We start from the raw sequence: 26,954 nt of genomic DNA, 5'->3' as shown, positions 1-26,954 counted from the left end.
GACCCATGGCCACTGAGCCTGCGTGTCCAGAGCCTGTGCTCCGCAACGGGAGAGGCCACAGCAGTGAGAGGCCCGCGTACCGCAAAAAAAAAAAAAAAGAGATCATCTGTTATGTTTTTCACCTTTCTGTCCCTGGCACCTAGCATAGTGCCCAGTATATATTGAAGGTATGTACTTACTAAATGAGTTGAAATGTATAATCCTACTTGTGCTTTAAAAAAGTAATCCTATTTTAAGTTTTCTTTGCATTAACCTTTAAGGCTTGCCTACGGTATTTCTTTAAAACTTTAAGGTGTTTCAAAACAAAAGCAGTGTACATCTGAAGGTATTAAACTTTCAAAGCTGCTGCACTGCTTGGTTGTTTAATGCAAACAGTGGGAGCTTATTCCCACAAAGGCCGATGTTTGCCTGCAGACAACTTACTTGTCGTACCTGTGGTTTGAAATACTTGAGTTATCCCTCAGTCCTCCTCAGCCTTCAGAACCTCTCTCTGGTCTCTTCTTAGCCTTGGTTTAATCGAATCAGAGAATTACAGATGGAATAGCGCAGGTGGTGTAAGCCTGGCTTTTACTGAGACAACGATCAGTGGGCTGTAAACTTGCAGCCTCCATGTTTCCATCCAAAATTACATAATCCCCCACGTTCCTTTCTGTGTGCCTGCGTTGCCTGAGTAATTCCCAAGAGGAATATAGGTTTTTATTGCCTGTGTAGCCCTCCCCCTTTCTTTCCCCTCCCATCTCAGATGACTAGTTCTTGCCAAAATGTTAAGCTCCAAATTCTAACACAGGAATTTCTGAACAAGGTTGTCCCTGGATTGTAGACATTTCTTCAAGAGGTGCTCTGACCTGCTGGTGCAGAGCAAGCTCAAAGGTGGAGCTTCCAAAATTCAACAAGCAAGCGGAGGGCAGCCCTTTCTGTCAGGTAGAGTGTGGCTGAATCCTGTGTAACTTCTCACACCAAGTCACAACAGCTCACCCGGTAGTTCAGAACCGCTGGAGTCTCGACTCAGCTGTTTGGAAAGGAACAGCATTTTCCACCAGATCATTAGTCTCTCGAGCCCCATCACGCGCATGCCTGTTCCACACATTTAATTGTTTACAGTGAGCTTGTCACAGGACTAAATATGAGGGAACTTAATCCGGTTTCTTATTTGCGTCTTAGGACCCTCTTGGTTGCAAGGAACAGGAAGCCTCCAAAGTAGCTTGAGCCAAGATGGGAGGGGGAGACGTACCATAGGGACCCAGGGGCATTACGTGGACCCCAGGATCAGGAAGTGCGGCCAGGGGTCCTGGGGATAAGGGGCAGAGGGCAGACAGGACCGGAAGTTTTCCTTGGTCTCTTTTCTGCTTCTACGTGTGCACGCTCTACCCGCAGCACCCCAGTCTGTTCTAGCATAAGGGAGACTGAAGCTGACAGAAATCACTGTGTCCAACACCCGATTTCTGGGGAAGAGAGGCTCTGGCTCAGCTTCATATTTAATTACTGACTTTTCCTGAGACGCAGCCCACCCTAGTCTGCTCCTCAGTCTAGAGAGAGGGTTGGGAGGGAGTGGGCCCTCCTTGGCACATGTGGCTGCAGGGTCTTACCCTTGAGGGTAGGGGACAGTTTTCAGAAAAAGGGGCATGTACATGGAGAAGTTGTCCCCATCGATATTGCTGATAATTTATATCCCACATTCTTCCAAAAAGATTCTATTGTTAAAAATGGATATAGTGGAACCAAAACACATCACAGAGGATATAAAATAAAAACAAGGAGTGATAAGGTTAGGGAGAGGGACAATGCATCAGGAAGAGAGGCTCGTGTACCAAAAAAAAAAAAAAAAAAAAAAAGAAGCCCTGATGGGGAGAAACTTATTGTAATGTGGGATTTCAGGATTCGTAGGTTTTCAAGTTCTGGGGCCAATTACACCCAGAATGCATGAACCAGATTGCTAGGATAAGAAAGAGAAAAGATGTGCGGTTAAACCTGATCTTGGTATTCTGGCTACAGTCTGTTTCTTCTAAATGCACAGGGATATCGTATACACTGTTCCTGGAAGGAGCCCCCAGCCTGCGTCAGAGGAAGATGATTAATTGGAGGGCGGGTGTTAAACAGGCACATGTTCTCTGGTTAACACAGCCCCCAGCGCTCCTGGAGTCTGACCTCAGGCCACATCACTCCTATCCGATCCCGTGTGTGTAAACATCAAATTAAGGGTACATGCAGCGAGAGGTGCTCAAGTTGAGGAGAGGGTCCTGTGGTCACCGTGAACGAGGATGCTTTCTCATCCTCGGGGTAGGCAGGACTGGAAGCAGGGTGCCACACTGACCCGTGGTGGGTCCAGGGAGGCCTGAGGACGGGGAGGGAACTAAGGCGTTGGAAGTACCAACTATTCTGGTCATGTGATTCGATTTTTGAATCTCACCCAGTCGCTTGTTGTCACATTGACCCCTGTAGCTGTTTTGTGCATTTCCTCAGGTGCCCTTAGTATCTCCATTTGACAGATGAGGGCCAGGGGGCTCTAGGAAGTCAGGAAACCCTCCAGTGGTTCCTTCTCTCTGTGGGAGAAATCACAGTCACCACCCACCATAGCCTTCAAAGCCCAGCCAGCGTGGTTCCTGTTACTCTCTGTCCTTTGCATCGGCCCTCGGGTGGCTGTTCCTCCAGTGAGCCTGTACACCTCAGCTGTAGCACCTTAGCCAGGCTGCTGTCTTGCCTGGAACACAGTTCCCCGACATCCACCGGTCAGCTCCTTCATGTCTGTCATGTTTTTGCTTAGGTAGCTTTCTTAGTGGAGACTTGCTTTGTCGGCTGTATTTCAGCGTCACACCTCCCTCCACCCTGGACCATGTTTCATTCCCCTTATGCTGTTCTCTTTTCCTGCAGTGCTTCTAAAATTGTATGTTATCTAACTCATATATGTTTCTCTTAATTGTCTTTCCCTCCCCACCTCGCCCCAACTAGAATATCAGCCCCAAGAGGAGGCACATTTGTCTGTTTTGCTTCCCAATTTATCCAGGGCCCCTAGAGGGCTGCCTGGCTCACAGTAGATGCTCAATAAATATGTGTTGAATGAATGAAGAACCTTTCCTGAGATTATAGAACCACAAAGTTCCAGAGCTGGGCTTCTGCAAGCTGTGTGTGTTCAGGCCGCTTGGAGGAGACCGCGTGGGTGAAGTGAAGTGAGAGGTTGACCCTGGCTCAGATGGGGAATGTCCTGTTTACAAGTTCGAACTTTGTCTGCCATGCCATCTTATCGTGAGGATTCCAGACAGTTTGAATGTACAAACGGGGATGCGGAGACCCAGTGGCAAAATTGGGATTGCCTTTCTGTGCATTGAATTTTCCACCAGCCCATATTTACTCCTCAGACATGGCAAGCATTATGCCAGAGACATTTTGTTCCTGCAGTCGGCCCCTGCTTGGTAGAGAGAACATGGATTTTGTTAGCAGAGGCATTTAGCACACTTGTGTGGACGGCTCCACCCCACCTGCCCCGCCAGGCCTGGGGTGTTGTTCATACTCCAGTGTCAGAAAAACATCTTAATGAAACGTACATGTGTTGCAGCCTCAGGAAAATACATCTTTCCTAATGGCATTCTTTCTCTTTCCTCTCTTGTGTGTCAAATGTTTTAAATGCATCTCTCCTGTTGATTCAGGCAGAGCTTGAAATTGTTAAAAACAATGTCATCAGGATGATTAAAGAATACCAGTTCTTTCCATTGTTATTTAGGATAATATTTTCAAGATTCCAGTTAGGTGAGAAGATTAGCCTGATTTTTATTTTCCTCTGTTGTGTTTACCTTGCTGCCTTGTTATTTTGAGTCTGTTCACAGGGTGCCGGGCAGATGCCATGGACGTAATTATTATTTTTAAGCAAAAAGGATTGAAAATGTTTAAGAATTGCCTGTGAACTTTAACATACATCTATACATAACTGCTTCCTTTTATGAATAAAAGTAGTAGGAGGTCGTAGACATGCATGTGGATTTTAAATAATTTATGTTTAAAAAGTATACAAGCTGAAACTTGTTTCCAAGAGAATTCACACAGCAGCCAAAATACCCATGAAAGAAAACTGTCCCTCAGAAATGCTGCTGGATCTCAAGCTAGTTACGAAATTGACACCCGAGAGTTATTTCTGTCAGAGGACATAAGATGGATTTAGAAGAGCCAGAGTCTCCATGTGGAAGATGCCAGAAACACAGGCATTATCCTTATATCTCCCTCTCTTTCACCCGTACCCCCACCCCTTCGCCATATCCAGGTATCATCGAAAACGGCAGTTTTACGTCTAAATACTCTCAATTCCATGTGCTTCTCCAGCATATTTCAGTCCAGGACACAATCGGGTCTTGTCTGCGTGACCAAAGTGCCCTCCTTCTAGCTGCTGTGCATCTACTCTGAACTCTCTTCCAATCTTTTCTGCAACTCAGATCATTTTTCCAAAGCTCAAATCTGATAAAGACCTGCCTTCTCACCCCCCTCAGCTGACTACGTATGTATGGCCCTGAATACCTTCCTGTCACTCTTAGGGTGATGACTGAATTCCTTAGTGTGGTTTAGGAGGCCCTGCATGGGCTGGTCCTGCTTGCATCTCTCATTGCAAACCTGCCATACCTTCCCCCGTTCTCCCATTCTCTGTGCACCAGCCATACCGGTCACCTTTTAGACCCCTTTACTTGCTGTGCTTCTCCCACCACAGGGCCTTTGTACATTCTCTTCTCACTGCCTGAAACTTTCTTCCTTCCTTTCTTTGCCAGTTAACATCATCTCATCTTGCAGACCCCAGTTCCTACATCCTTTACTTAGGGAAGCCTTCCTGGACCTCTCTCTAGGTCAAATCTCCCTCTTATGGTTTGTATCGGCCTTATTTTTTTCTCCTTTAGAGCACCATCAAGGGTGGTTTTGCCTTTTACACTTTATTTGATTAAAATGTATCTTTTTTTGGGTAAACATTCAAAAAGGTATTGTATTTTGAATAGGCGATACATTAAAATGGTTCAAAATTCAGAAGACCCAACAGCGTTCTTGGGAAGAGCCTTCCTCTTCTCCCACCCCCACCCCCTGCCCCAGTTCTCTTTCCCTTCCCCCCAGAAATCTGTTTTCTTACCTCCATTTATCCCAAGACAAAAGCAGTGCCTAGCACAAAGTAGGAACTTGAGAATATTTGTGGAAGGTTGTAGATAGATGGATAAATGGCTTCTTGAAGTACCCATTTTTGTACCAGTTAGAATGGAGCACTGATCCATTTCTAATAAGCTGGAGGCTCAGCAGGGGTGAAAACAACAGATTGAGGAAGAGATTTTCTGTTTGTAGGCCTCAGGGAAAAGGGGGCAGATGTGGCCCTCCCGGCAGAGAAGCCCCGGCACCCTAGTCACATCCTAGGGCCATTTTCCTCTCCAGCTTTTCCTGAGGATCAGCTCTGCTGGCTCTTGTCCTGCCAAGCCTGGCAGGCTTCCATCAGCATTCCACTCTCTGTTTCTACCCAGTGCCGTCCTTGCTCCCAGTCAGGAAAACATACCTTTGCCTTGAACACCTAGAAATTAAAGAAGTGATTTTGAGTCTTAGGACGTGAGTTTCAGTATAGTTCTCCAGCCCTTATTTGGCTGGACAGAGATTTTATGCACATTAGCAAAGTACTGTAATGGTTTTGAGTTTGGACTGAGAAGTCATGTTTCCTGAGCAACCCAGCTCAGGTGCCTGTGTAATCTTGGAAGACTTACTCCATGTTTCTAAGTCTGAGTTTTCTTTTCTGTAGAATGGGGATAATACTACTACTACTGCATGGGATCATTGTGGGACACTTCAGAACAGTGTTTTCCAATAATAATATAGTGCAGGCCACATATATAATTTATATGTTCCAGTGGCTGTAGTTTAAAAATTATGTATAAAATAAATATGCTTCAGGGGTCTATTACACAGCACAGGGAAATATAGCCATTATTTTGTAACTTTAAATGGAGTATAATCTATAAAAATATTGAACCACTATGTTGTACCCCTGAAACTAATACGATATTTTAAGTCAACTATACTTCAATTAAAAAAAAGTAAAATGAAATAAGTGAAATTAATTTAAATATATTTATTAACCCAATATATCCAAAGTATTATCATTTCAACATGTAATCAAAAATAAAACAACTGTAATATTACTCAGCCATAAAAAAGAATGAAATAATGCCATTGGCAGCAACATGGACGGACCTAGAGATTTTCATCCTAAGTGAAATAAGTCAGAGAAAGACAAATATCATATGATATCACTCATATGCTTTATATGTGGAATCTAAACAAGTGATACAAATGAACTTATTTGCAAAACAGAAATAGACTCACAGAAGTAGAAAACAAACTTATAGGTACCAAAAAGGAAAGGGGGGGAGGGATAAATTAGGAGTTTGGGATTAACAGATGTACACTACTGTATATACAATAAACAACAAGGACCTACTGTATAGCCCAGGGAATTCTACTCAGTACTCTGTAATGACCTGTATGGGAAAAGAATCTGAAAAAGAGTGGATATATGTATAACTGATTCACTTTGCTGTCCACTTGAAACTAACACAAGATTGTAAAGCAACTATACTTCAATTAAAAATAAACAGTGGTTCATGAGATTTTTTACATTCTTTTTATTCATATTAAGTGTTTTAAATCCAGTGTATATTTGACACCTACTAGCACATCTCGGTTTGAGCTAAGCACCTTTCAGGTGCCCAGTAGCTCGGGCCTGCTGTATTAGGCAGTGCTCTTTTAGCTCACTCTTATAAAACACAATACTTAGCACGGTGCTTAGTTCATACTTCGCATTCGACAAATGTTGGCAAAATTAATATTCATTTAAAATCATCAAAAACTGGGTAGACTAACATTTGACTGCATGTTTGCATATATTGCCACGTGGGAAGACGCCTCAGATCTGGTTATTTCTGTTTCAGAGGGATAAAGAGCTGACTTTAATGTTCTTGGCTGTTCCCTGTAAGCGGCCTCTGGGTTTCAGAATGAGGTCAGTTTGGGGGTTTATGGTTGCCTTTTCTTTGGGAGGTGGGAAAGGGGAAACTCAGTGTGCTTCAAGCGCTGCGTGCCTGTCTCTGTTTTTTTGGCTCTTCTCTGTTTAATTATTTGGAGCTGGAACAACTTGATTTTAAAGCAAAACATATGGGCTGAGAGTAATTGGGAGGACGTTTACTGGTGATGGAGCGGCAAAGGTATGTACGGGTTTAGGCCCTGGCCCTGCGGCACTCACTTAGCTATTGACGGCTTTCCTGGACTTCAGATTCAGTGTTCTTTCTTCAAATTCTCAAACCTTGTTTGGAAAGTCACAGTTAAGGTGGGAAATACTGGAGCAAGATTATAAAGGAAATTGTGAGTCTTCTTTAGGTCCTGATTTTTTTCTCTTCTTTGATGAAAACTTGGTTTCCAATCTGTTTATATATGATTTGGGAAAGAAAAAGGTTTTCCAAAGTGCCAGGAAGAGAGAGGAGAACTCCGCACAAAGAGGAGAAAGTTGACCCCCCGCTGAAGTTTTCTGTTTTCCGCTTTACTCCATTGATGACACCAGCACGGGGAACGTCTGTTCTACAACCAGTTCTTAATGTGAAGGCAAGGTTTTCATCTCTTTTTACCTCCTCAACTTCCCTTTGCTTCCTGGGGAGGGAATATATGATACCCATGTCACATCCCCTATAATTCTAACCTGAATGCCTCCACTTTCTGTCCCATAGGGGAAAAGGGGGATGTGTCAAAACTGGTAAGAACACATACGTTGATGTTTAGACTCATCTCGGTTCAAATCTCTGCTTTTCCACTAGGAAGCTGTGTGCCTTTGAGCAGAGTAAACTCTCTCAGCCTCATGTGTCTCATTCTTAAAAAGGGGTTAATAATAGTGCCTATTTCAGAACAAAATTATTGTGACGCTTAAGAGAGACACGACATACAAAGCACTAAGCAGAGTGCCTGGAAAGTAATAGAGAAGTTTAATGTTAGCGATGAGGCGGGGGCCCTCAGCAATGATACGTTCACCCTCTTCGACGGCAAGAGGGACAGTGGACCACTGCGTCCTCTGCCACAACATCTCACCCATTGCTTGAGGCGACACTGTGATTAAATACTGCATCAGGGAAGTGACCGAACCTTTGTCCACAAAGAGCTTTAGCATCAGAACGTCTTGCATTTCACTGGGCTGAGTTTGATGTCAGTGTGGAAGTCAAGCGCTCCATGTCTTCTAAGGTCTGAAGGGCTCCTGTGTATGCACTTGTCCCTTGTTACCCTACTGTGCCTAGGACCTATGAATATGAGAGTGACGTGCTGAATTGCTTTATCTGTGTATACAGAGTGCCCCAAACCTTTTGAGTCATTTGGAGGACTGGTGCATTTGTGGCTTCAGATCAGAACTGTAAAGCAAAATAGCATGCTGGCCTGGGCAGTGGAGGGGCTGAGCGTAGTGGGCTTTTTTGCTGGGATGTTGGAGACAGATTTTTCTGAACACTTTTCAAACCTCCATGAGCAAGGGTAGGAAAAAAGGGGTCCTCGGTTTTTGCTAAATCAAGGACACATTGCTGAGCTTTTCTGTGTAGGGACTCAGAAGGCATTGAATGCTATCTCACTGCGGTGTCAGATAATTGTCCAGGGATTTGGCAAGTTCTGCTTTTAAAAACACCACCACCTTTTCAGAGCGGTCATTCCTTGGTGTTTTTTGCAGTCCCCTCTTTTCCCTCTCTGCTCCTGCTGTTTTCCCAGCCCTTTCGGATTTATTAGCCTTGCCTACAAAGTGTCAGTAACTCCCCGCTGCGAATGGCTGAGACCTCGCCAGGTGGACCCGTCTCAGATTCCCCCAAAACTGGAGAGAGTAGCCACCCTCACTCTTGTTTTCTCCACGCCCCCCTCTCAGTGGACAGCTTCCCTGACACTTAACTTGATCAAGATGTTAGTAAAATAAACAGCTGCCGTGAGGCTGAAACTGCTTGTCAACCTGCCCACCCTCTTTTCACTTCACTGTTTGGAGAGGAAACTCAGAGCTGCTGTTGATAATAAAGAAGAGAACTAAGATGTGTCTTTTTCTTTGTGGCCAGTTACACCCAGTCTTGATCACTGAGCTCTTAGTGGGTGGACCACCCTGTGCAATGTATCACCAAACCTGTGAAACTCTGATTATAAGACACACCATTATTTTAGGTACAATCAAGGGAAGAAAAGCAGACCATGAGACATCATGGCTTTTAAGACACATCCCGATTTCAGAGATGTTAAAATGTGGTGGAAAATGTGTATCTCAAAGGAGGTGGAGGACAGTGAGAACTAATTCAAATGGACCGTCCCCCTGGTTACTGACTGCTCCCCTCCGCAGCCGCATACTCAGTGCAGCTGATGAGGGAGTCTGTGTGTTTTTCAACTCAATCTCAGGGGTTATTTGTGTACTCTGTGTTATGCATGAAGTTATAGCACTGAGTTGAGACCAGGCCGAGTCATGGAAGCCCTCTCAACTGCAATGTAAGTATTTTAAGTTTCTGACAAACAGAAGAATCCAGGTGTTTTCTTTGGGTCACCCTGGACTTGATAAGATTCACGTTCCCTTTTATGTATTTATTTATTTAGTTGCACCGGGTCTTAGTTGTGGCAGGTGGGCTCTTTAGTTGTGGCATGCGTGTGGGATCTAGTTCCCTGACCAGGGATCGAACCTGGACCCCCCTGCATCGGGAGCGCGGAGTCTTATCCATTGTGCCACCAGAGAGGTCCCTCACGTTCCCTTTTGAAGGAGTGATAAAGAGCTCGCTGAGGGACATTGGGGGCTTCGGCGTGCCCTCCCTGCCCCGGCCCATTCATGGTGGCATGATGGCGAGGAGAGATTCTCCAGCTCTTCTAAATTCATGGCCCTACTTATCCATTTTCTAGTGAACATCGTGCTCAGATTTACTCACTGTTTCCTCTCCTATCCAAAGGGCAGCGTTAAACATTATTGATGACTTTAATTTTACTCAAGATTCTACCTAATTATTATTCTTCATGATCTGTTAAGCATTCAGCTTAATTAACAGTAAGCAGGTGCCCTTCCTCATACTGTAATAACTTTAATCAAGGGGATGATGGTATTTCTTTTCCTGTTAAAGACTGTTAGGTTTTAGAGAAAACTATTTCTCAGCAGGTAAAGTAACAAAAAAATTGATTGAAAACTTTGTACTAGTAAAAACATGGCATTTACCTTCATACTTACACCACTTTCTCCCTTTCTTTCAGTTTTTGGGAATAGCATTTCTTGGAATTGGACTGTGGGCGTGGAATGAAAAAGTAAGTTAAAGATCGTTAAAATGCACACGTTTTGGTTGTAAGAAGCTGCACATTATATGCTGTCTCCTTTTCCTCTTTGACAACTGCCAAGTATATGGAAACATGGCTCTTTAATGAAAAAGTACTCTTGGAAGATAACGTCACAGTTCAAAGACTCTTTAAGAATGGAGCCTAAATTGGTCACTCTACAAGAATTTCAGTAATGCTTATAAATAATACTAAAGCACCTGTAGCCTTTTTTCTCTTTTACTTTTTAAAAAACCCTTTGGAAGATTATTCAATCCATAAAAAATGGTATTTTAGCGTGAGCATTACGTACTGAGCTGTTAGCATGCGGTATGTATGAAGGAAGCTGGATATAATTCATGTTTGAACATCAGATAAACTTATCACTGTTGCTAATGTGAACACTTGTCTGCTGATTGAAAGTTTAAAGGAATATTCAAACTTTGTAATCAAATACAGCACAGAAAGGGATAAATCTGGCAGGAGAAGGCTGCATGAAGATACAGTGTTCTGGGTGGTTTGTTCTGTAAACAACACACTCACGACACCACTGCCCTGTGTTCATTCCTCCACTTCGCTTCCCATCCATACCTTTCAATTTTTTCTCTGCAACTTCTACTGAAGCCAAGCTGTGGAATTCAAAAATAAACACGAACTCCTTTTTGCTTCCTTCTTTGGATGTGAGATCACTGGCAGCGTTTTATCTGTTCTGGTATTTGGCTACACAGTGAAGTTTTGTTATCTCCCACCTGTGAGAGTGAGTGAGTAGATGGATTGCTTAAAAGTTGTAAACTAAGACATTGGCTGAAATTTCCCCAGAAGACCATTCTCTTATCACTTTGGTATTTCACCCTCTGAGCTTGACCAAGGCCCAAAGTCAGCAGTTCCTTTGAAGTATTTCATGTACTAAGAAAGAAGAGAAAAACTACGAAAGTCCCGCAAACAAAAGCCCTTCAGACGTAGGAAGGAATTTCCACAGGTAAAACAATGTTTAGATAGACTGCGTCCAATAAGTTCAAAATAAATCCAGAGTTTTGAAATTGAACCACCCTCTGTTTATTTACGTAATACTTCTACAGAGTGTGAAAAGTTTTATGGAAAATGAACCACCTTCCAGCCACCTTAGGAGGAAGGGCGGGGATTATACGTCAAGGGAGACAAATTACGTTCCCAAAACAGAGGTAATTTTATCTCTAGAAACTGTTCTGTTGAATACTGGCCTTCTGGTTTAGGATCAGCTTCTGCCTCAATCCCCTTGTAAGCTTGGAGATTTGTATTGGTGGAATCTCGGAAATTCCACTTTTAGAAGCCCTCTGTTTGCTTTGATGACAGATCATACAGCTCTTTATAACTCTCCTTTAATCAATCCATTTCTATCAGCTCTGAAATGATGCTGGAAGGCATTATATGAACTCATTGTCTATTCTAGCAATACATAGAAAATTCATTGTTTTGAAGGGTTTTTTTTTCTCTTTGTGAAATATAATTATCCTTTTGTTTCATCAGTTGCCCCAGATGTCTCTTCTCTGATAAAATCACAAAATTCTAAAACTGGCAGTGTCATACAAATAGCAGAGCAAGGGAATGATGCGGTCTCTGGGGAGGGATGAAATAGCAGTTCCCTCTTTTGTCAGGGCCAGTGGTGTCAGCAAATGAAAGGTTTCTCTGGAGAGCTGAGGTTACTTGGCCAAGGTTACCCAGCTACTGTGTAGCAGGGCTCTGTGAGCTGGGACCAAGCGGAGGCAGCAGAGGGTAGACGACGCGCAACAGCCCAGTTTGGTGCGCGCTGGCCACGCGTCTGGGCCCTGAGCCTGAGGGTGAGGATGCAGCAGTGAGTGATGCAGAGTCCCTGCCCCGTGGGGCTTGCGTTCTAGTGGGGGCCTCGGCAGTAAGCAGTCAGCTTGCCAGGAATACGCGCGCAGGTATGGTGAGTGCCGCTGAGAAACGTCAGGTGTAGCGTAAGGGCTAGTTAGAGAGTGGTGGGGAAAGGGGTCTCTTTTAGGTAGAGTAGTTGGGAACAGCCTCCCTGAGGAGGGGGCACTGGAGCAGAGACCTGGATGAAGTTAGAGGGATCTGCATAGCACTAGGGGAACAGCATTCCAGGCAGAGGGAATAGCAAGTATGATGGCCCTGAGTCTCAGGGACTTAGCGATTCCAAGGAACAGGAAGAAGGCTGGTAGGACTGGAAGGGAGAGAGCCAGAGCAAGAAGAAGTGAGGATGTGGAAAGAGAGGCAGGCAGAGCCCGGAGCCGACAGCGTCCTGCAGAAGTTGGATGAGAGGCAGTCACCGGGGCATTTTGGTAAGGGCGTGTCCTACTCTGGCTTTTGTTTTAAGATCACTCTGGTTGCCGTGAGGAAAAAAGAAGCACAGCTCTAGGCGGAACAGACCAGAGTTCAGATGCTGACCCCTCCATTTCCGTCCGTGTGACTTTGGGCAGCTGCACTAACTTATCTGAGATACCCTTGCCCTGTTTATGCAGGGGCCGCTCATGTCACCTCATAGGGTTGCTGTGAGGATGAAATGAGATGGCTCCCAGCACAGCGCCCGGTGTGAGGTAAATGCCCTCTGGAGACATGGTTCCCTCCCCTGGATGCATTAATACGGTACGTCCACTTCTACATGGGGAAAGGAGCAGACGGTGGCTTTGAAAGCTGCCTCAAGTTTTAGGAGAGTTCCAGGCTCTGATCCATGGACCCGAGAACTGGCTTTGTGTTGGGGTCTCTTAAGGAGGATGTGATGTGCATTGATGGACTTGGTAACTGCAGAGGCTACTCTGTTGAAGCCCTTCGGGTTACCTTCTAAGCTAGACCAGGCCTCGGATGGGATGACGTTCTGAGGTGAACCACAGCCGGCCAAGGGCAGCAGCTGCATGCACCTGCAGGGCGGATCACACCAGCCCATGAATCAGTAAATCCCCCCAGTGGAGATGTGGTGACATTTACTTGAAAAGAGGCCTAGAGGGTAAATCCCCAAACTGGGTCACAGCTGGAAGGATCAGATTTCCTTCACAGATGGGGTTTTGCACTTCTTCGTGTGGAGTACAGAAACCTTGGAGGCAAAAGTTATTACCCCTCATACTTACTTAATACCAGGCTGGGTTTTAAACCTAGGACTGATATTACAGTTGAATATTAGACATAATAACTAAATAATTTATATTATCTAAATTCCAAACAGACTGTCGAGATGCCGAGGATGAGTGTGTCTCCAGAGGGAGCTGGTTTGTGTGCAGTTTTTTAGAAATCGTAGGATCTGCTGTTTGAGAAGGAACATTAACCGTCGCGGAGCGCGAATCACCTCTGCAACAGGCTTGGCAACTCATTCATTCAAAGAACATTTGCCGAGCACACGGCATGGGGCAGGGCTTGCGCTGGGCTCTGGGCAAGTAATTCCTCAGGGAATTGATGGTCTAGGAAAGGCATGCATATATACATAAAACATATACACGTAGAAATAAAACAACGCATTGCCACAATGCTAATTTGGAGTGTAGAGACGTTTAACAATTCCTTTGGCAAAGTGCTCAGACCTTCTCTCTCTCTGGGCTTCTCTTACTGTTAGAAAGACCGTCCTCCCACCCCATTAGAATCATGTCCTACTAGCCTACTAGTTTTCCTTCATGGAATGTGGGTCTGCCCTGTTGGATCCCCCAGTAAGTCCTTCTCCGTATTAGTCCTTGGTTCCTTCTGAGTTTCCAGGCTGCACTTTTGCTTCTCTCTGGGTGGAGCCCTTTCATGAGCACCAGGGAGAGGGTGCTTTAGGGGCCAAAGAGGGTATGGCTGGATCATGTCCCTTCTCTCTTGTCTGCTGTCAGTGCGGCTTGAGATCACACAGTTAATCACGGAGAGTCCCCAGTTGGTCTCAGATCCAGCTAGGTGTCCTCCATCCATCCCACATCTGGCTGATTTTCAGAGGCAAATGCAAGATTCCAAATTGACCCAGTTATATTCTACCTGCGTGTCTACCTGCCAAGGCCAAAAGCTGTCATCCAGCACATTCCCCGTTCCATTTAGCTTGGCTTTAGCTGTACTTTTAATCAACCTCCTCCCTCAATTCCTTCTCTGAACTCAGGCCTGCCTTTAGCTCTCTGTCCCAGTGCCACCTGGCAAATTCAGATTCAGTAGGTCTGGGGTAGACACCCCAGGGAGGCTCTCTTTTAGCAAGCCTCTTATATTGTTCTGATTGCAGTCAAGTGTAGTTATCACTGATAGAAGCCACTGATACGTTGAGCAGGCCAAGGGCAGAACCCAATGACATGTCACTAGAACTTTGCTTTGGGGTTGACACTCATTCACTTACGTGTGCCCTTGGGTGTCATTAGTCAAAGAATTTCTAGTCCGTCTACTTGTCATTACATCAGACTGTCTTTCTGCATCTTGTCTTTTTCTCTGAATAACCAGCCCAGGACTTATTTCACCCTGGCGCTTTCTTATTGAAACCATATGGGTCCTGAAGCACATCATTTCCTCAGCCAGGTGCCCTGAAACTCTTACCAGCAAAGCAAGGACTAAGCCATGTTTTATCATTCCTCCCTTCCAGGAACACTTGCCTCACTTGGCTTCCAAGAGATCATGCACTTCTGGGTCTCCTACCTCGTAAGCACTGCCTTCTCACACTCCTTTGCAAGGTCCAGCTCGCCTCTCGGACCTCTGAATTTTGGAGAAACCCCTCTCTCTCTTCACTCTTGCTCTGGGAGCTCTCATCCAGGCTTGGAGCGTTAGGTACCATCTGTCACTGATGAGTTCCAAATTTAGATATTTGGTCCCGGCCTCATCTGAATCCCAGACTCGTCATATCCGCAAGCCTACCCAGCATCTCTGCTTAAATGCCCACCGGGCTTCTGAAGCGTAAGAATCCAAAGCAATGCTCCTGATTTCTCCCCGCAAACCTGCTCTTCCCAATTGGAGGAAATGGCAGCTCTGTCCTTTCACCCACTTGGGTGTTCGTGACACCCTTCTATCTCTTCTTCTCATACTGTGTTCAGTCTCTCAGCAAACTCCATGCACCCTACCTTGAAACTACATTGAGAATCTGATGTCTTTGCACCACCTGCACGGCTATACCTTGATCTAAGCTGCCACTTTTTGCCTGTGTTAGTGCAGAAGCCTCTGTTGTTTCCCTGCCTCTGCTGTTGTGCCCCTACTCCCACCCCAGGCCAGAGTGATTCTTTTAAATGTAAGACAGATGCTGTCATTTCTCTACTCCAAACCCTCCAGTGCACTTACTGTCTCGCTCAAAGCTGTGTGTGGTGCTCCCTCACTTCTGAGACCTTATTTCCCACACTGTGCCCTCCCCTGATGCACTCTAGCCCCCATCTGTCATCTTGCTGTTCCTCTGACATCTCAGATGGACCCACCACCCCAGGCCCTTTGCACTGCTCTTCCCCTACCTGACGTCCACATGAGTGTTTTCCTTTCCTTCCTGGTCTCTGCTCAAATGTCACCTTTGTCTGTAGGTGAAGGTGAAGCAGCCACTCTCACCCCAATCCCAGCCCTTTTCCCCTCTTCCCTGTGTTTTTCCCCCTCTGTGTTTTCATAGGACTTATCACTTCTGTGCTAACAAGGATTTCCCCGCCCCAAGAGGGACTTTTGTTTACTGCTACACTCGAGTACTTAGAACGTTAACCAGCACGTAATAGACGTTACGTGAATGAATGAGCGAAAAGGGAAGATGAAAGCATTCTTTTAAACCCTGGCTCTATCACGCAGTATAGAAGTCAGTAGTCACCTCAGATCTCTAGTAAGCATGTTATCAGTTCTTACAGCCTAAAAGGAAGTAAAATTACATGTGGTTTCTGAAGTCTGATATGATAGGGGTTCAGTGTTAGAAATAGCAGATTTCTTACATCCATTCATTCTGGATATCAGGGAAAAATTTTATTTATTTCTGGCATAAAAGTGGGACTCTATATATGATTATCTTGATTCGTGGAAAAACTAGGGGTACCTTTCCTCTTCCGTGTTGCCCAATGTTTATGCCTTCCCCCACCCACTTTCGCGTGGCTTGTGGGATCTTAGTTCCCTGACCAGAGATGGAACCCGGACCCTTGGCAGGGAGAGCTTGGAGCCCTAACCACCAGACCACCAGGGAATTCCCGTGTTTGCGCTTTTTACTTAATTCTTAGGTCGGGGCCAGAGGCCGAGCGACAGATCACTGACAGCCGCCAGTGAGGCGGCTGCCAGCAGAGCTATTGAGGGCTAGGGGGAGACTCGGCTTTTCCGAGTGGGAGAAGTGCGCTTCCCTGGTCCTCAGCGTGAGCTCCTGGTTCCTGTCGGGCGTCCTGCCACCGCTTCCCCAGCACCAGCCCCCTGGGCGGAGGGGGTGCCGGGCCTGGCTTGTCTGACCTGAAGACTCCTCGAGGCCAGGAGCCCGTCTCCTTCACCGCTTTATGCTCGGGTCTAGCATCGTGCCTGCTATACTGCGGATGCCGTGTTGCTTGTGACCAAGTGAATGAGAATATGCAAGAGTGCCCCCCACGGGCTCTCCCTCCCTGAGTCCCCTCTCTGCTCCTCCAACCTCCTCGCCTGGCCTGGCTCTGTCGGCAGCGGCTGGAAGGAGAGAGTGGGTGCACAGTCCTGCCCCAGGAGGCAGAATGGCAATGAGAAGAGCTCTAGCTTCTGTCGCTTTTCTCCCTGGCTGTCCTGGAGGCTTTGCGCCCTGACCACTGCCTGTAATTGTCAGTCTCACTTCAGAACCCTCCAGTTGCTTGCTGTCACGATCGTACAGTAGACTCGCCTTGGAAATACCTTCCCTGTTTTCCCAGGAAGGAGAAGTTAGACAAGGAGATTCCGTGATTCAGGCAGTTCTTAGCAGTAGCGGTCAAGGTAGCCAGAGGGAAGGTGGGAGGTGGAAGTGGCTACCGGGTCACTTAAACAGAAAAAGGCATGCCTCACCTGAGATACTACTTCAAGGAGACATTTCTGAGATGCTGAAAATACTTTCGAAGATGTCAGTTTATTACCTGAAATGTAGGAAGTTTGCATCTCTTTCTCAATTGTCCATGTAATCCCCTCAAGTTCTCTGTTGCAGCTAAAAATCTGAAAAGCAGGGTATTCCCTGGTGGCGCACTGGTTGAGAGTCCGCCTGCCAATGCAGGGGACACGCGTTTGTGCCCCGGTCCGGGAGGATCCCACGTGCCGCGGAGCAGCTGGGCCCATGAGCCGTGGCCGCTGAGCCTGCGCGTCCGGAGCCTGTGCTCCACAAAGGGAGAGGCCACAACAATGAGAGGCCCTACGCACTGCAAAAAAAAAAAAAAAAAAAAAAATCTGAAAGCCACAGCTGTCGTTCAGTACCTGGAAAGTCAGCCTATGCTCTGTAGGTGCTGTACCCAGTATGGTCAGCAGACACATGAAATATGTTGGAAAAACCCTTAATTCTTCACTGTTCGTATGTCCCGGTAAACTTTGCAGAGGGATTTCTCAGGAATGAAAATTCAGGGGGGTCAAAAATTGAGTGTCTTCGTTGTTTACCCTCAGATACCAGAGTCCTGCGCTCATTTTAGGCCCAAGTCCAGGCCCAGTTATTAGACAGGGCTGGATAATAAATCGAAACCCCAAACCTAACATTGCCTTAAAGTGTCCTCCCTTGCCCAGCACCGTTAGCCTTGCGCCCCTGAAGAGAGGAAGGGCTGAGGCCTTCACCCGCCCCCTGCTTCCTCCTGTCACCCCTCCCCCGGTCCCCCTGAGGTTCCTCTACCCACTTCCTGTCAGGGCATAAGTAGGGGTGGGACTTCGCCCTCTGGGCCTGACAGCTGGTAAAGGGGATGCTGCCTTGGTCTTTTGGAAGCTTCCCTGCGAGTCCCTCTGCCTGGCGGTTCCCTTCATCTTGGTGGACATCCCTGTTCCCCGTGGCCGCCTTGCACCCCTGCCCAGACGGGCCGTCCACCAGCTCCTCTCAAATCTGCTTCTCGGGTCTCTTCTCACCCCAAGCTGCCTGCCCTGTGCTGCCGTCATCTTTTCTCCTGGGCACGCTCGTCTGGGGGTGAGGCCAGTCCCACCGGGACAGCCCTTGTCTGCCCTGCAGCCCTCCTCAACCCCAGATTTCCGGGGCAGGGGTTAGACCTCAAGCCACAGCCTCCTTCCCGGGCAGACTCAGGCCCTCCTTGTGGTGTCTCAGAGCTTCCTCAGGGGTCCCCTTGAAACTTCCTTACTAGGTTTTGAATCAAAAGAATCCTGCTCCCCTACCCAGGAAGGAGAGTCACACAGCACAGCGACTGCTTTCTCTAGAGAAATCTCAGTTCCCTCACCCACTTTTTATCCACTTGGTTTCACTGAGATGTGCAAGAGAAGGAAGTCTTTGTGTGTGTGTGTGTGTGTGTGTGTGTGTGTGTGTGTGTGTGTAGGGGGAGGTTGTTTCCTACTCACTTTGGTTTTCAGATTGTTATCAGTAAAGTCTGAGGTATGACTATCATTCTAACATCACGTTTCATAGTTTTCTGAACATTTTAGAAACAAGTACATGATGTTACATTGAAAACAAGAATCGGCTTGCCCACTGCTGCTGTCTCTCTTCAGACAGTAGAGCATCGTGGTTAAAACACTGCTCTGGGGTCAGGTGGCAGGGCTCAAAGCCCCTGCTCGGCCACTTTCTCACCTGGGTCACCTGGCAAGTTACTCCATCTCTGGGTCTGTGTCCTGCTGTGGATAGTAGCCGTACCTGGAAGGTTTACTGTGAGGGGGAGATAATGCAGGTAGCCCCGTGCCTGGCAGAGTCCGTGCTCAGTAGGGAAGCTCTTACGTGGCTTTCGGCCTAGCGTTAAGCATCTCTCGCCTGCGTCACCATGGAACCTAGCGGCTCCTTAGCTGCTAGCAGCTGTAGCAGGTGTAAGTTTCCTTAGCACCTACCCGCTGCCCAAGGAGTAAGCTTTCTAAATGCACAAATGACCCTCCTCTGCTCAAAAGGCCTTCAGATTCAAACCCTGCCCCGCTCCACCAACCTCTGTCTCCTCTCACCACTTGTCACACTCACAGGTAGACCTCTCGGTGGGCCTGGTCCTGCCGCTTTGTCTCTGTACTTGCTGACGTGACCTTCTGCCCCTCCTGTCTACACCCCCATAACACACACTGCTAATACCTCTGCCCAGCACACTCCTGCTAACTTGTCTTCCCTCTAGACTAACTCCTGACGGTGTCACCGTACGTTTTCTCCGAATACGCATGACTAGCACAGCACCCGGCACCTCTCAGGTGATTCCTGTTTGCTCAGGATCTGAATGAGTTGTGTATCTCTGAAGCCCTAGAATACAATGATCACCTGCCACTAGGCTAGACTTTTTTTTTTTTTTCCGCCTTAGTTGCAGGGCCACCGTGATCAGAGCCTCTATTACATATTTCAGTTTAAACTTTTTACTCAGGAATATTCCTGGGTATGTCTCTCATCTTCTGAACGTGCAAATGAAATATCTGGAGAGTGGCTAGGAACACGCTGGATTTCTGAAAAGCGACACTTTTGCAAGTGGCTGTTTCCTTGTTCAGAGAGGCAGTCACTCCCGCCAGGGTGGTGATGGTAGTTTCCCGGCCTGAGAGTAGTACCAGCGAGGGGATTGGTGCAGCTGTCCTCCCCGGTGGCTGCTTGATTGCAGGAGTCTATGGAGCCCTGAGATACGACTACCCCTCCTTTTCTTTCTCACCACAAAAGCAGGCCGTGGCCGTTTTTTATCTGCAAGAAGGGATTACTTGAATCTCACCGATGACCTTTTCTGACAAGATAAAAATGGAAAACCACACATCTTGAAAGCGTCCGGTCTTCCTTTAACCTTACATCTCTTTGCCAGGCCACGAGTTACGCTGCCCCTACACCCTCACATCTCCCTGAACTCAGGTCCCAGCGAGCTCCCATTCCTCTGCGTCCTCTCTCTGGATCCTGCAGGAATTCCTTAGATACATAGGTGTTTTGGAGTTTGCAGTGTGGCTTTGCCCTGTAACATTCCTTGAGGATCTCCGATGAATTGTTAAGGGGCACGTTTCCCTGTGCCCCTGTGTCCCAGCTTGGACTTCCTGTGGACATGGTTTCAAAACCCATCGCCAGCTCTCCAGGGCCATCCTCTCTGAGTAGCTCATTTTCTTGAAAATGTCCTATCTTGTCATTCTTTCTCAGGTAGGGAAATGCTTCTCCCCCTCTTACTCTAGGAAAAGTGTTGCCAGTTTCACCCAGGAGTAGTTTAGGGAGGGTGGGTGAATCAGGGCCCAGGGTCATAAATCTCCGAGGGGTCCATCTGGCCTGGCTTTGGGTGCACATTCCATTTGCCTGTCTCTCTGTTTCTTATCCAGCAGTTGGAAGGAATGCGCCTGTATATGCCAAAGCAGAAGAGTCCCAGACTTTAGGGGCTTATTAATGCTATTTTTGCATTTCTTTGCTGAGTTGAGAGAGAAGAGACTGAAGCTTGCCAGGTGGCACACAGAGGCTGCTCTGTGCTGGTGGGGAAAACCACAGACACTCCTGAGGTTTATTGGTTTGAAACCCTTCTGGAGTTTTGCTTGCGTTTTCATTTCTGCATGTGTGTAAAAACCTCTTCCGAGAAGAAATAGTGATGCTCAGAATATAGTCTTTTATCGCCGAACCCTGGGGAGGGGCTGCTTAAATTCCAGAGACTGTTGAATGAACGAGGTGCTGATGGGGAGATGGAGGGTGGAGGGTGGAGTCATATCCTTACTGAGACTTACCATGTTCATCAGACCATTGGAGGACGAGATCTCGAAGGGAATGGGACATGGTTTAGTAACTGGGAAGTCGTTCAGGAGCCATGAATCTTCAGCGACCAGCGTGCGCAGTCAGCTTCTTGGCAGCGGTGGTATCCCTGGCCTGGTTCAGTGTGCAGCATCCCGGCCACGTGGCTGCCGGCTGCTGGGCATGCTCTCCGCTACTGGCTGACTTCTCACTGCTCCTTTCTCCGCTGCACCGCTTCTGTGTACTCTCAGCTTCCACCCCCTCATGGCTTCTGCCTACTCCTGGCTTTTGCTTACTCATGGCCTCTTCCTTCTGCCTTTACTCTGAGTGCCTTTTAGGTGACTTCCAGTTTCTCAAGAAAGAAGATTGATTGGCACGTCGGTTCCTGCCACCTCCTTTAGACATGATCATCCAGTGTGGCCACGGAGCTTCTTAGAAGGGGGTCAGGCAGGGCAAGTGCCAAAGCAGAATGGATTCCTCTCCAAAGCCGTTGGGTTAGAAGCCCCTCCAGTGTGCTTTCTGTAGCATCTGATGTCTTCCTCTTGGTCCAGTATAGTCGTGATGATAATGACGATGTTGATAAACTTTGATTGAATTCTCGTTATGTGCCAAAGACAGCATAGTGTTTGGATTTAACTTAGATTATTTCCTACATCCTCATGATAACCTTATGATGTAGGGTACCATTTCATAGATGTGGAAATTGAGGCTTAGGCAGGTTTGGTAGCTTAACCGAGATCACACAGGTAATAGGTAGTGGAACTGAGATTCAAGACAAGGTAGTCTGTATTGCGATGTCCCGTCTGTCTGTCTGCCCTACATCTAGCCCTTGTCCAGGCTGCCCTTTTTCTGGATTCCAGGGGAAACTGCAGGTGAGCCAGGTGGCTTGTGCCAGGAGGAGGCCGACCCTGGACTGCTGTCTGCCACACCCTAGAGCAGACTTGTCTAAGTAGCTGGAATTTCAGAGTCTCCCTTGTATGGTGACAGATACACATCAGTACATTTTTTGTTTGTTGGCTTTCTAAACTTCTGTTATAATGGTATTGCCTCCGCCGTGTTCCATTAATGTGTCTTATTTCTTCTTAGACTCATCTTGGTCTCCTTGCTAAGTCTGAGAGATACTGTCTAGTACGTAGGGGTTAATGGAAATCTCCTATTTTCCTTGGCAGTCATCTCTTAAAGGCTCCAGATTGATATGCCAAAAGCTAGTTGTCTAACAGCCAATTTGTGGAATGGCTAATTTGCTGAAAATATTTGTTTTAACTTTTTAAATTGACTGCTCTTCATTTTGTCTTTACAGCAGCACTTGGTTACGGTCGATTTGTTTTTGCCTCTGCTGCCCCAACAGCTGTAGACTTGGAGGAGATGAGTGAGGGTCACAAGAATATAGGTACAGGTGTATACAGTATGAATATGAAGAATTCTTACGGATGTTCATTTATACTAGTTTTTCTTAATGTAATCTTCATGTATTAACAAGGGATATGTGTATGAGAAATCCTCCTTTTATTCTTGACTCTATAGTATTCGAATATATTCTTCTTGTGACCTGCAATCTTGGTCTCTGGCTCTCTCTCTTATTCTCACTCCTTCCTTTTCTGTCTTTGCTGCTCCTGTTCAGAATTCCACCTTCACGTCAACCCTAACACATGGCTAAAGGAATAAGTACATGTGGACAACTGTTCCGCTCTTCATCCATTTATCCTTATTCCGGTTAGATTCAGCTTCATAGGATGCTATTTCCTGACCTTACGCACAAGGCCAGTACCCTTGACGTCTTTAACTCCCAGGGCGTTGCTGCAGGATCCAGGCAGGAGGAGGACTTATTACTGGGGTGCAAATTCAGGCTCTGTGTGTGCTCTTCTCACATCAGCAGCAGCTCTGGGTACAAAGGAGAGTAGCCAGATGACGTTTTGTATCGGTTTATTTTTTCAATAAGTTTGAGTTCTAAACAGTGGTTATTTAAACCCAAGGACTGACCATTCAAGTCAGCGTGGAGAACTGGAGCTGAAATCACGTACGTATCGTTGGTGACGTAGGCCAAACCTAAAAGTTCCTTCCAGAACTGATTGTTTCATTAGTGATGCTGAATTGATAGTGAGTCGACGACGTGAAGGAGATTATTTACACTGGCTCAGTTGCTGTGTTGACTGGAAACATCAGCCGTCTGAGTAAAGGTATCATTAAATCCAACACTGCCCTCTATACTCCCCACCCCGCCCCGTCTGCTTCCCACCCCCGGCCCAGTACTCTTTTCCAGGGTAGATTGTGAGCTTTCGTTTTGGTCGTGTGTGTGCTCGCTCGCACGCACGTACATGCAGCACTAAAGCACCGTTTATTCGAAGCTGTCGTGTCGTGTGGGACTCCTCAGGTGCAAATTCAGATCCAGATACAACCACTCTATGCGATCAAGGGGTCTGAGGATCCTGAGTGACTCACAGGACGCACGGTCAGGCCAGGGCTTATAATACCGTCAGGATTTTCTTCCCCTACCCTGGTTCTTTGTTTCTCGCTACAGACTGACTTTCTCCACAAGGTGAGAAACACGCGGCACGTGGCGCCAGAGTTGGGCCATTTACAGCCTCAGCCGCTAGAGACATGCCTGGTCCAGATCCTGGTGCCGGAGGCAGGGAATTTCAGGCTTTCTGACTCCTGCCGGGGCGGTGGGGTCACGTGAGAGCTGGCAGCTCTGAGGTGGTGGTGGAGTGGGTTTGGGAAGAAGGAATCCTCACAAGAAGAGGGAGGCGCTGTTCCCCGAAGGAGAGGGTGGCGCACACAGGTGCCCGGAAGATAAGGTGTCTGCCGCGGGTGTGCTTGCACGTTCCTCAGGATTTACCACGAATCTGAATGCCTGTTTTAAATCACTTGGCAGACTTAACTGTAATATTGGATTTTTTTTTTCTTCCGGCTTCTTGTCAACTACAAGCTTTAATTATAATCATTCTTCAGCTGGCATGTCCTAGCGCTTCTTACTCATCTGTCAACTTGAGTTTAACACAGTTAAGGAGTCCAGGGAAAGACCCCATCTCTGAGACAGCAGAAGGCTGAGCTGTCAACTGCCTGTCGGTTTTGTAGTCCCCAGTCATTGTTGCCAGGATTATGTTCAGCTCCTCCTTGGTTTCTCTGTGTAGTTAGAAACAGTAAGACTGCTCCTCAGTGAGTATTTGGAGACACTGCACAGGTGAAAGAGTAGGTCTTTTTTCCATCCCCATCCAGGTTAGCTATCCTAATCCTCAGGAAAAGAAAACTGGGCCTTGACTGCCGTACTTTGTGTTTTAAGATTCAGGTTAGTTTGCGGCTGACAACTACCTGGGATCCATTAAAAATTAAGTTTTTGGTTGTCTTTTCTGTCCTCTGCAGAATATGATTTCCTACAAGCTCCCAGTATCTGTCTCCAGACCTGTCTTTTGCCAGAATGTGGGATTAAATGAGTAGAATCTTCAGTCCAGCTCAGCCCCCAAATGATTGTTGTTTCCATGGAAACAGTTGAAGGCCTCTCAATTAAAACTGCCCCTGCAGGCTGGGGAGGGTACAAGTATGAAAATGAGTTTGAGAAGCCAAGTTCTCATCCTCCAAATTAAACCCAGAGAGGACAGTGCTCCAGGAATCTACTGACAGTTGGGACCATACTTTTTTTCGCCTTTTGGTGAGGGAGGGTCTCGGTATTTCAGGCACAGGTGTGTGTTGGTTTGCTTGTTTGGCTAAATTCCTCAGGTAACTGTCCTGTTATCCATGGAGCTCTTTGTGTACAGCCATGGAGCATGGAAGAGTGTTTGGGAACAATCTGATTTTTGCTCAGACTTTGGTGTGAATCACAAATAAAAAGCCCATTAAAAATGGATGAAATCGTAGAATGGTCTTAAAACTGGAAGGAACCTAAAGGACAGTAGGTGCCAGGTTCCCCTCCTCTTCGAGAATCCCTCCTGGAGCACGGCTGAGAGAGGTTCACATCTTCAGCTCCCGCCAGGGGAAGCCCATGTTTCTCAGGCCGCCTTCTCTGCCCCGCTGCTGGAGACCAGCTGGTATTAGAAAGGCCTCTTTATGCTGGAACTGACATCTTCTCCTGTCCCTTCCAGCTCTGCTGCCTCTTTTTGGTGCCAAGTAAATTGAGTCTACTTCTTCTTCCATAATTATATTGACTTTTTTTTTTTTTTTTTTTTTTTTGCGGTAGGCGGGCCTCTCACTGTTGTGGCCTCTCCCGTTGCGGAGCACAGGCTCCGGACGCGCAGGCTCAGCGGCCATGGCTCACGGGCCCAGCCGCTCCGCGGCATGTGGGATCTTCCCGGACCGGGGCAGGAACCCGTGTCCCCTGCATCGGCAGGCGGACTCTCAACCACTGCGCCACCAGGGAAGCCCAATTATGTTGACTTTTTAAAGTTTAAGAATGTTATCACACACCCTCAAAGTCCTCTCCTCCCCTGGCTGAGCAGGTCTGAAACATTAAGACCTTAAATATGACCACCTCTGTTTAAAGGCATTCTGAGGGGAGAAGTTGATTTCCTTCCAATTCTGGACCCTCACCACTGTCGCTTAGATTTTGTTTGACTTCTGGCAATTTTTGTTTTTTCTCAGCATCATTTGGGTAGGTGGAGAATTGGTTACAGTATTTCTGGGTTTTCCTTTTTCCCCCCTGGAGTATTCGTAGTTCAGAGCTTGGAAATCTAAGAAACACAAGGTTGGATCAAACCATTGATCTATGCAGTTTCACGAAGGGTGTGGTTGCCTCGTATGATGTCACCCCAGACATTAGTGAATACACCCTACATTCCTAAGTGTTTAATAATCTCTCATTTTTCATCTCTGACTTTATTTAAACTCAGCCCTTCATCTCTGACTTTATTAATCTCAGCCCTTAATCTCAGCCCTTACTCTCAGCCCTTCATCTCAGCCCTTCATCTCTGACATTATTTAAACTCTGGCCTTTTTCATAAGGTTAAAGTTGTGCATTTTAGGAGTCCTTTGTGCCTCATACGTGTTCTATTATTAGTATCCTATTATTGTCCTTAAAGTGATTCCTGCCTACCCTGCGCCCACCCCTGCAAGAAACAGAAACCTTATAAACAAAATTCTGTTGTTCAGTGTTCCTACAACCTTAAAATGGGTCAAAACATAGAAACCCTAAACTCAGGTGTTGATTAGTACTGACTGAAAAGTGCTGGGAAGCAAGTACACAGCTTCCACTTGGTAGAGAAAGATTATTGAAGTAGACATTCTGTTCTGATTCTAAAAAATCAATAGCTGTGTGACCTTCAGCAAATCACCAAACTTCTCTGGGTCCCGTTTTCCTCAAGGATAAAATGAGATGAGTATTCCTGTTTTTCCAGGTTGTTGGGAATGCTTTGAAAACAAATTGTTTAATATTAAGACTTTACAGCAAACTATACCATGGTACTCTGGGGGTATTTTGAGAGCTCAAAAGAAATTGAATAAGATAAGAAAATAAAATACTGATGATATCGGGTATTTAAGACTCACATACCTCCACAATTTCAAAATAGCAGTAGCTGGCCTCTGTAAGAATGAATAGTAAATATATACCTTCCATCATAGAGGAAAACATCTCATAAAATTTCTAACTTAGGTTCTGGGTGGTATTTGATGTGGTATCACACTTAAGGGAGAAGAAATTTCTGTAAAGAAGTGGCATTGTTTGTGGAGAAATGAAATTACTCTGGGTCCTTTTGGCAGGAGAACAAACGGGTTGCAAGCCAGGGAGTAACCTTTGATTTTTAAGTCACTTAAATGAGGGTAAGGAAATACGCTAATAACTCAGTGTGGGACAGCCACCGGCACAAACCACCCAGGTGGGCTTTGGGAATCTGAGCCTGATAGGGTCTCCCAGGGAGCTCAAGGGTGGACCTGAGGTGAGTTTTCCCTGGAAAACTTTTAGGGGCTTGTGGCTGGGACTGGCTGCCCTGTCAGCTTTAAGATTCCAGCTCTCCCCTATTTCCTGAGAAGCACCAGTGATTTGAAGGTGGCCCTCGTCTGGCATCTGCGTGCCCTG

At 46.5% G+C, this 26,954-nt stretch overlaps 1 protein-coding gene across 1 annotated transcript in view; it reads left to right on the top strand.

Moving 5' to 3' along the window:
* The window catches only part of TSPAN5 (tetraspanin 5), a 175,729-nt gene that overhangs the window by 134,456 nt on the left and 14,319 nt on the right, over nt 1–26,954 (top strand). The window contains exon 2 of the mRNA XM_060147593.1: nt 10,228–10,278. Within this exon, the coding sequence (XP_060003576.1) occupies nt 10,228–10,278 (51 nt within the window). The remainder of the gene's footprint in view (nt 1–10,227; nt 10,279–26,954) is intronic.

Source organism: Lagenorhynchus albirostris, chromosome 4 (genome assembly GCF_949774975.1).
Source record: "Lagenorhynchus albirostris chromosome 4, mLagAlb1.1, whole genome shotgun sequence".
Classification (NCBI taxonomy): Eukaryota; Metazoa; Chordata; class Mammalia; order Artiodactyla; family Delphinidae; genus Lagenorhynchus; species Lagenorhynchus albirostris.
Note: the sequence above shows the minus strand (reverse complement) of the source record. Positions and strands in the feature narration are given on the sequence as shown.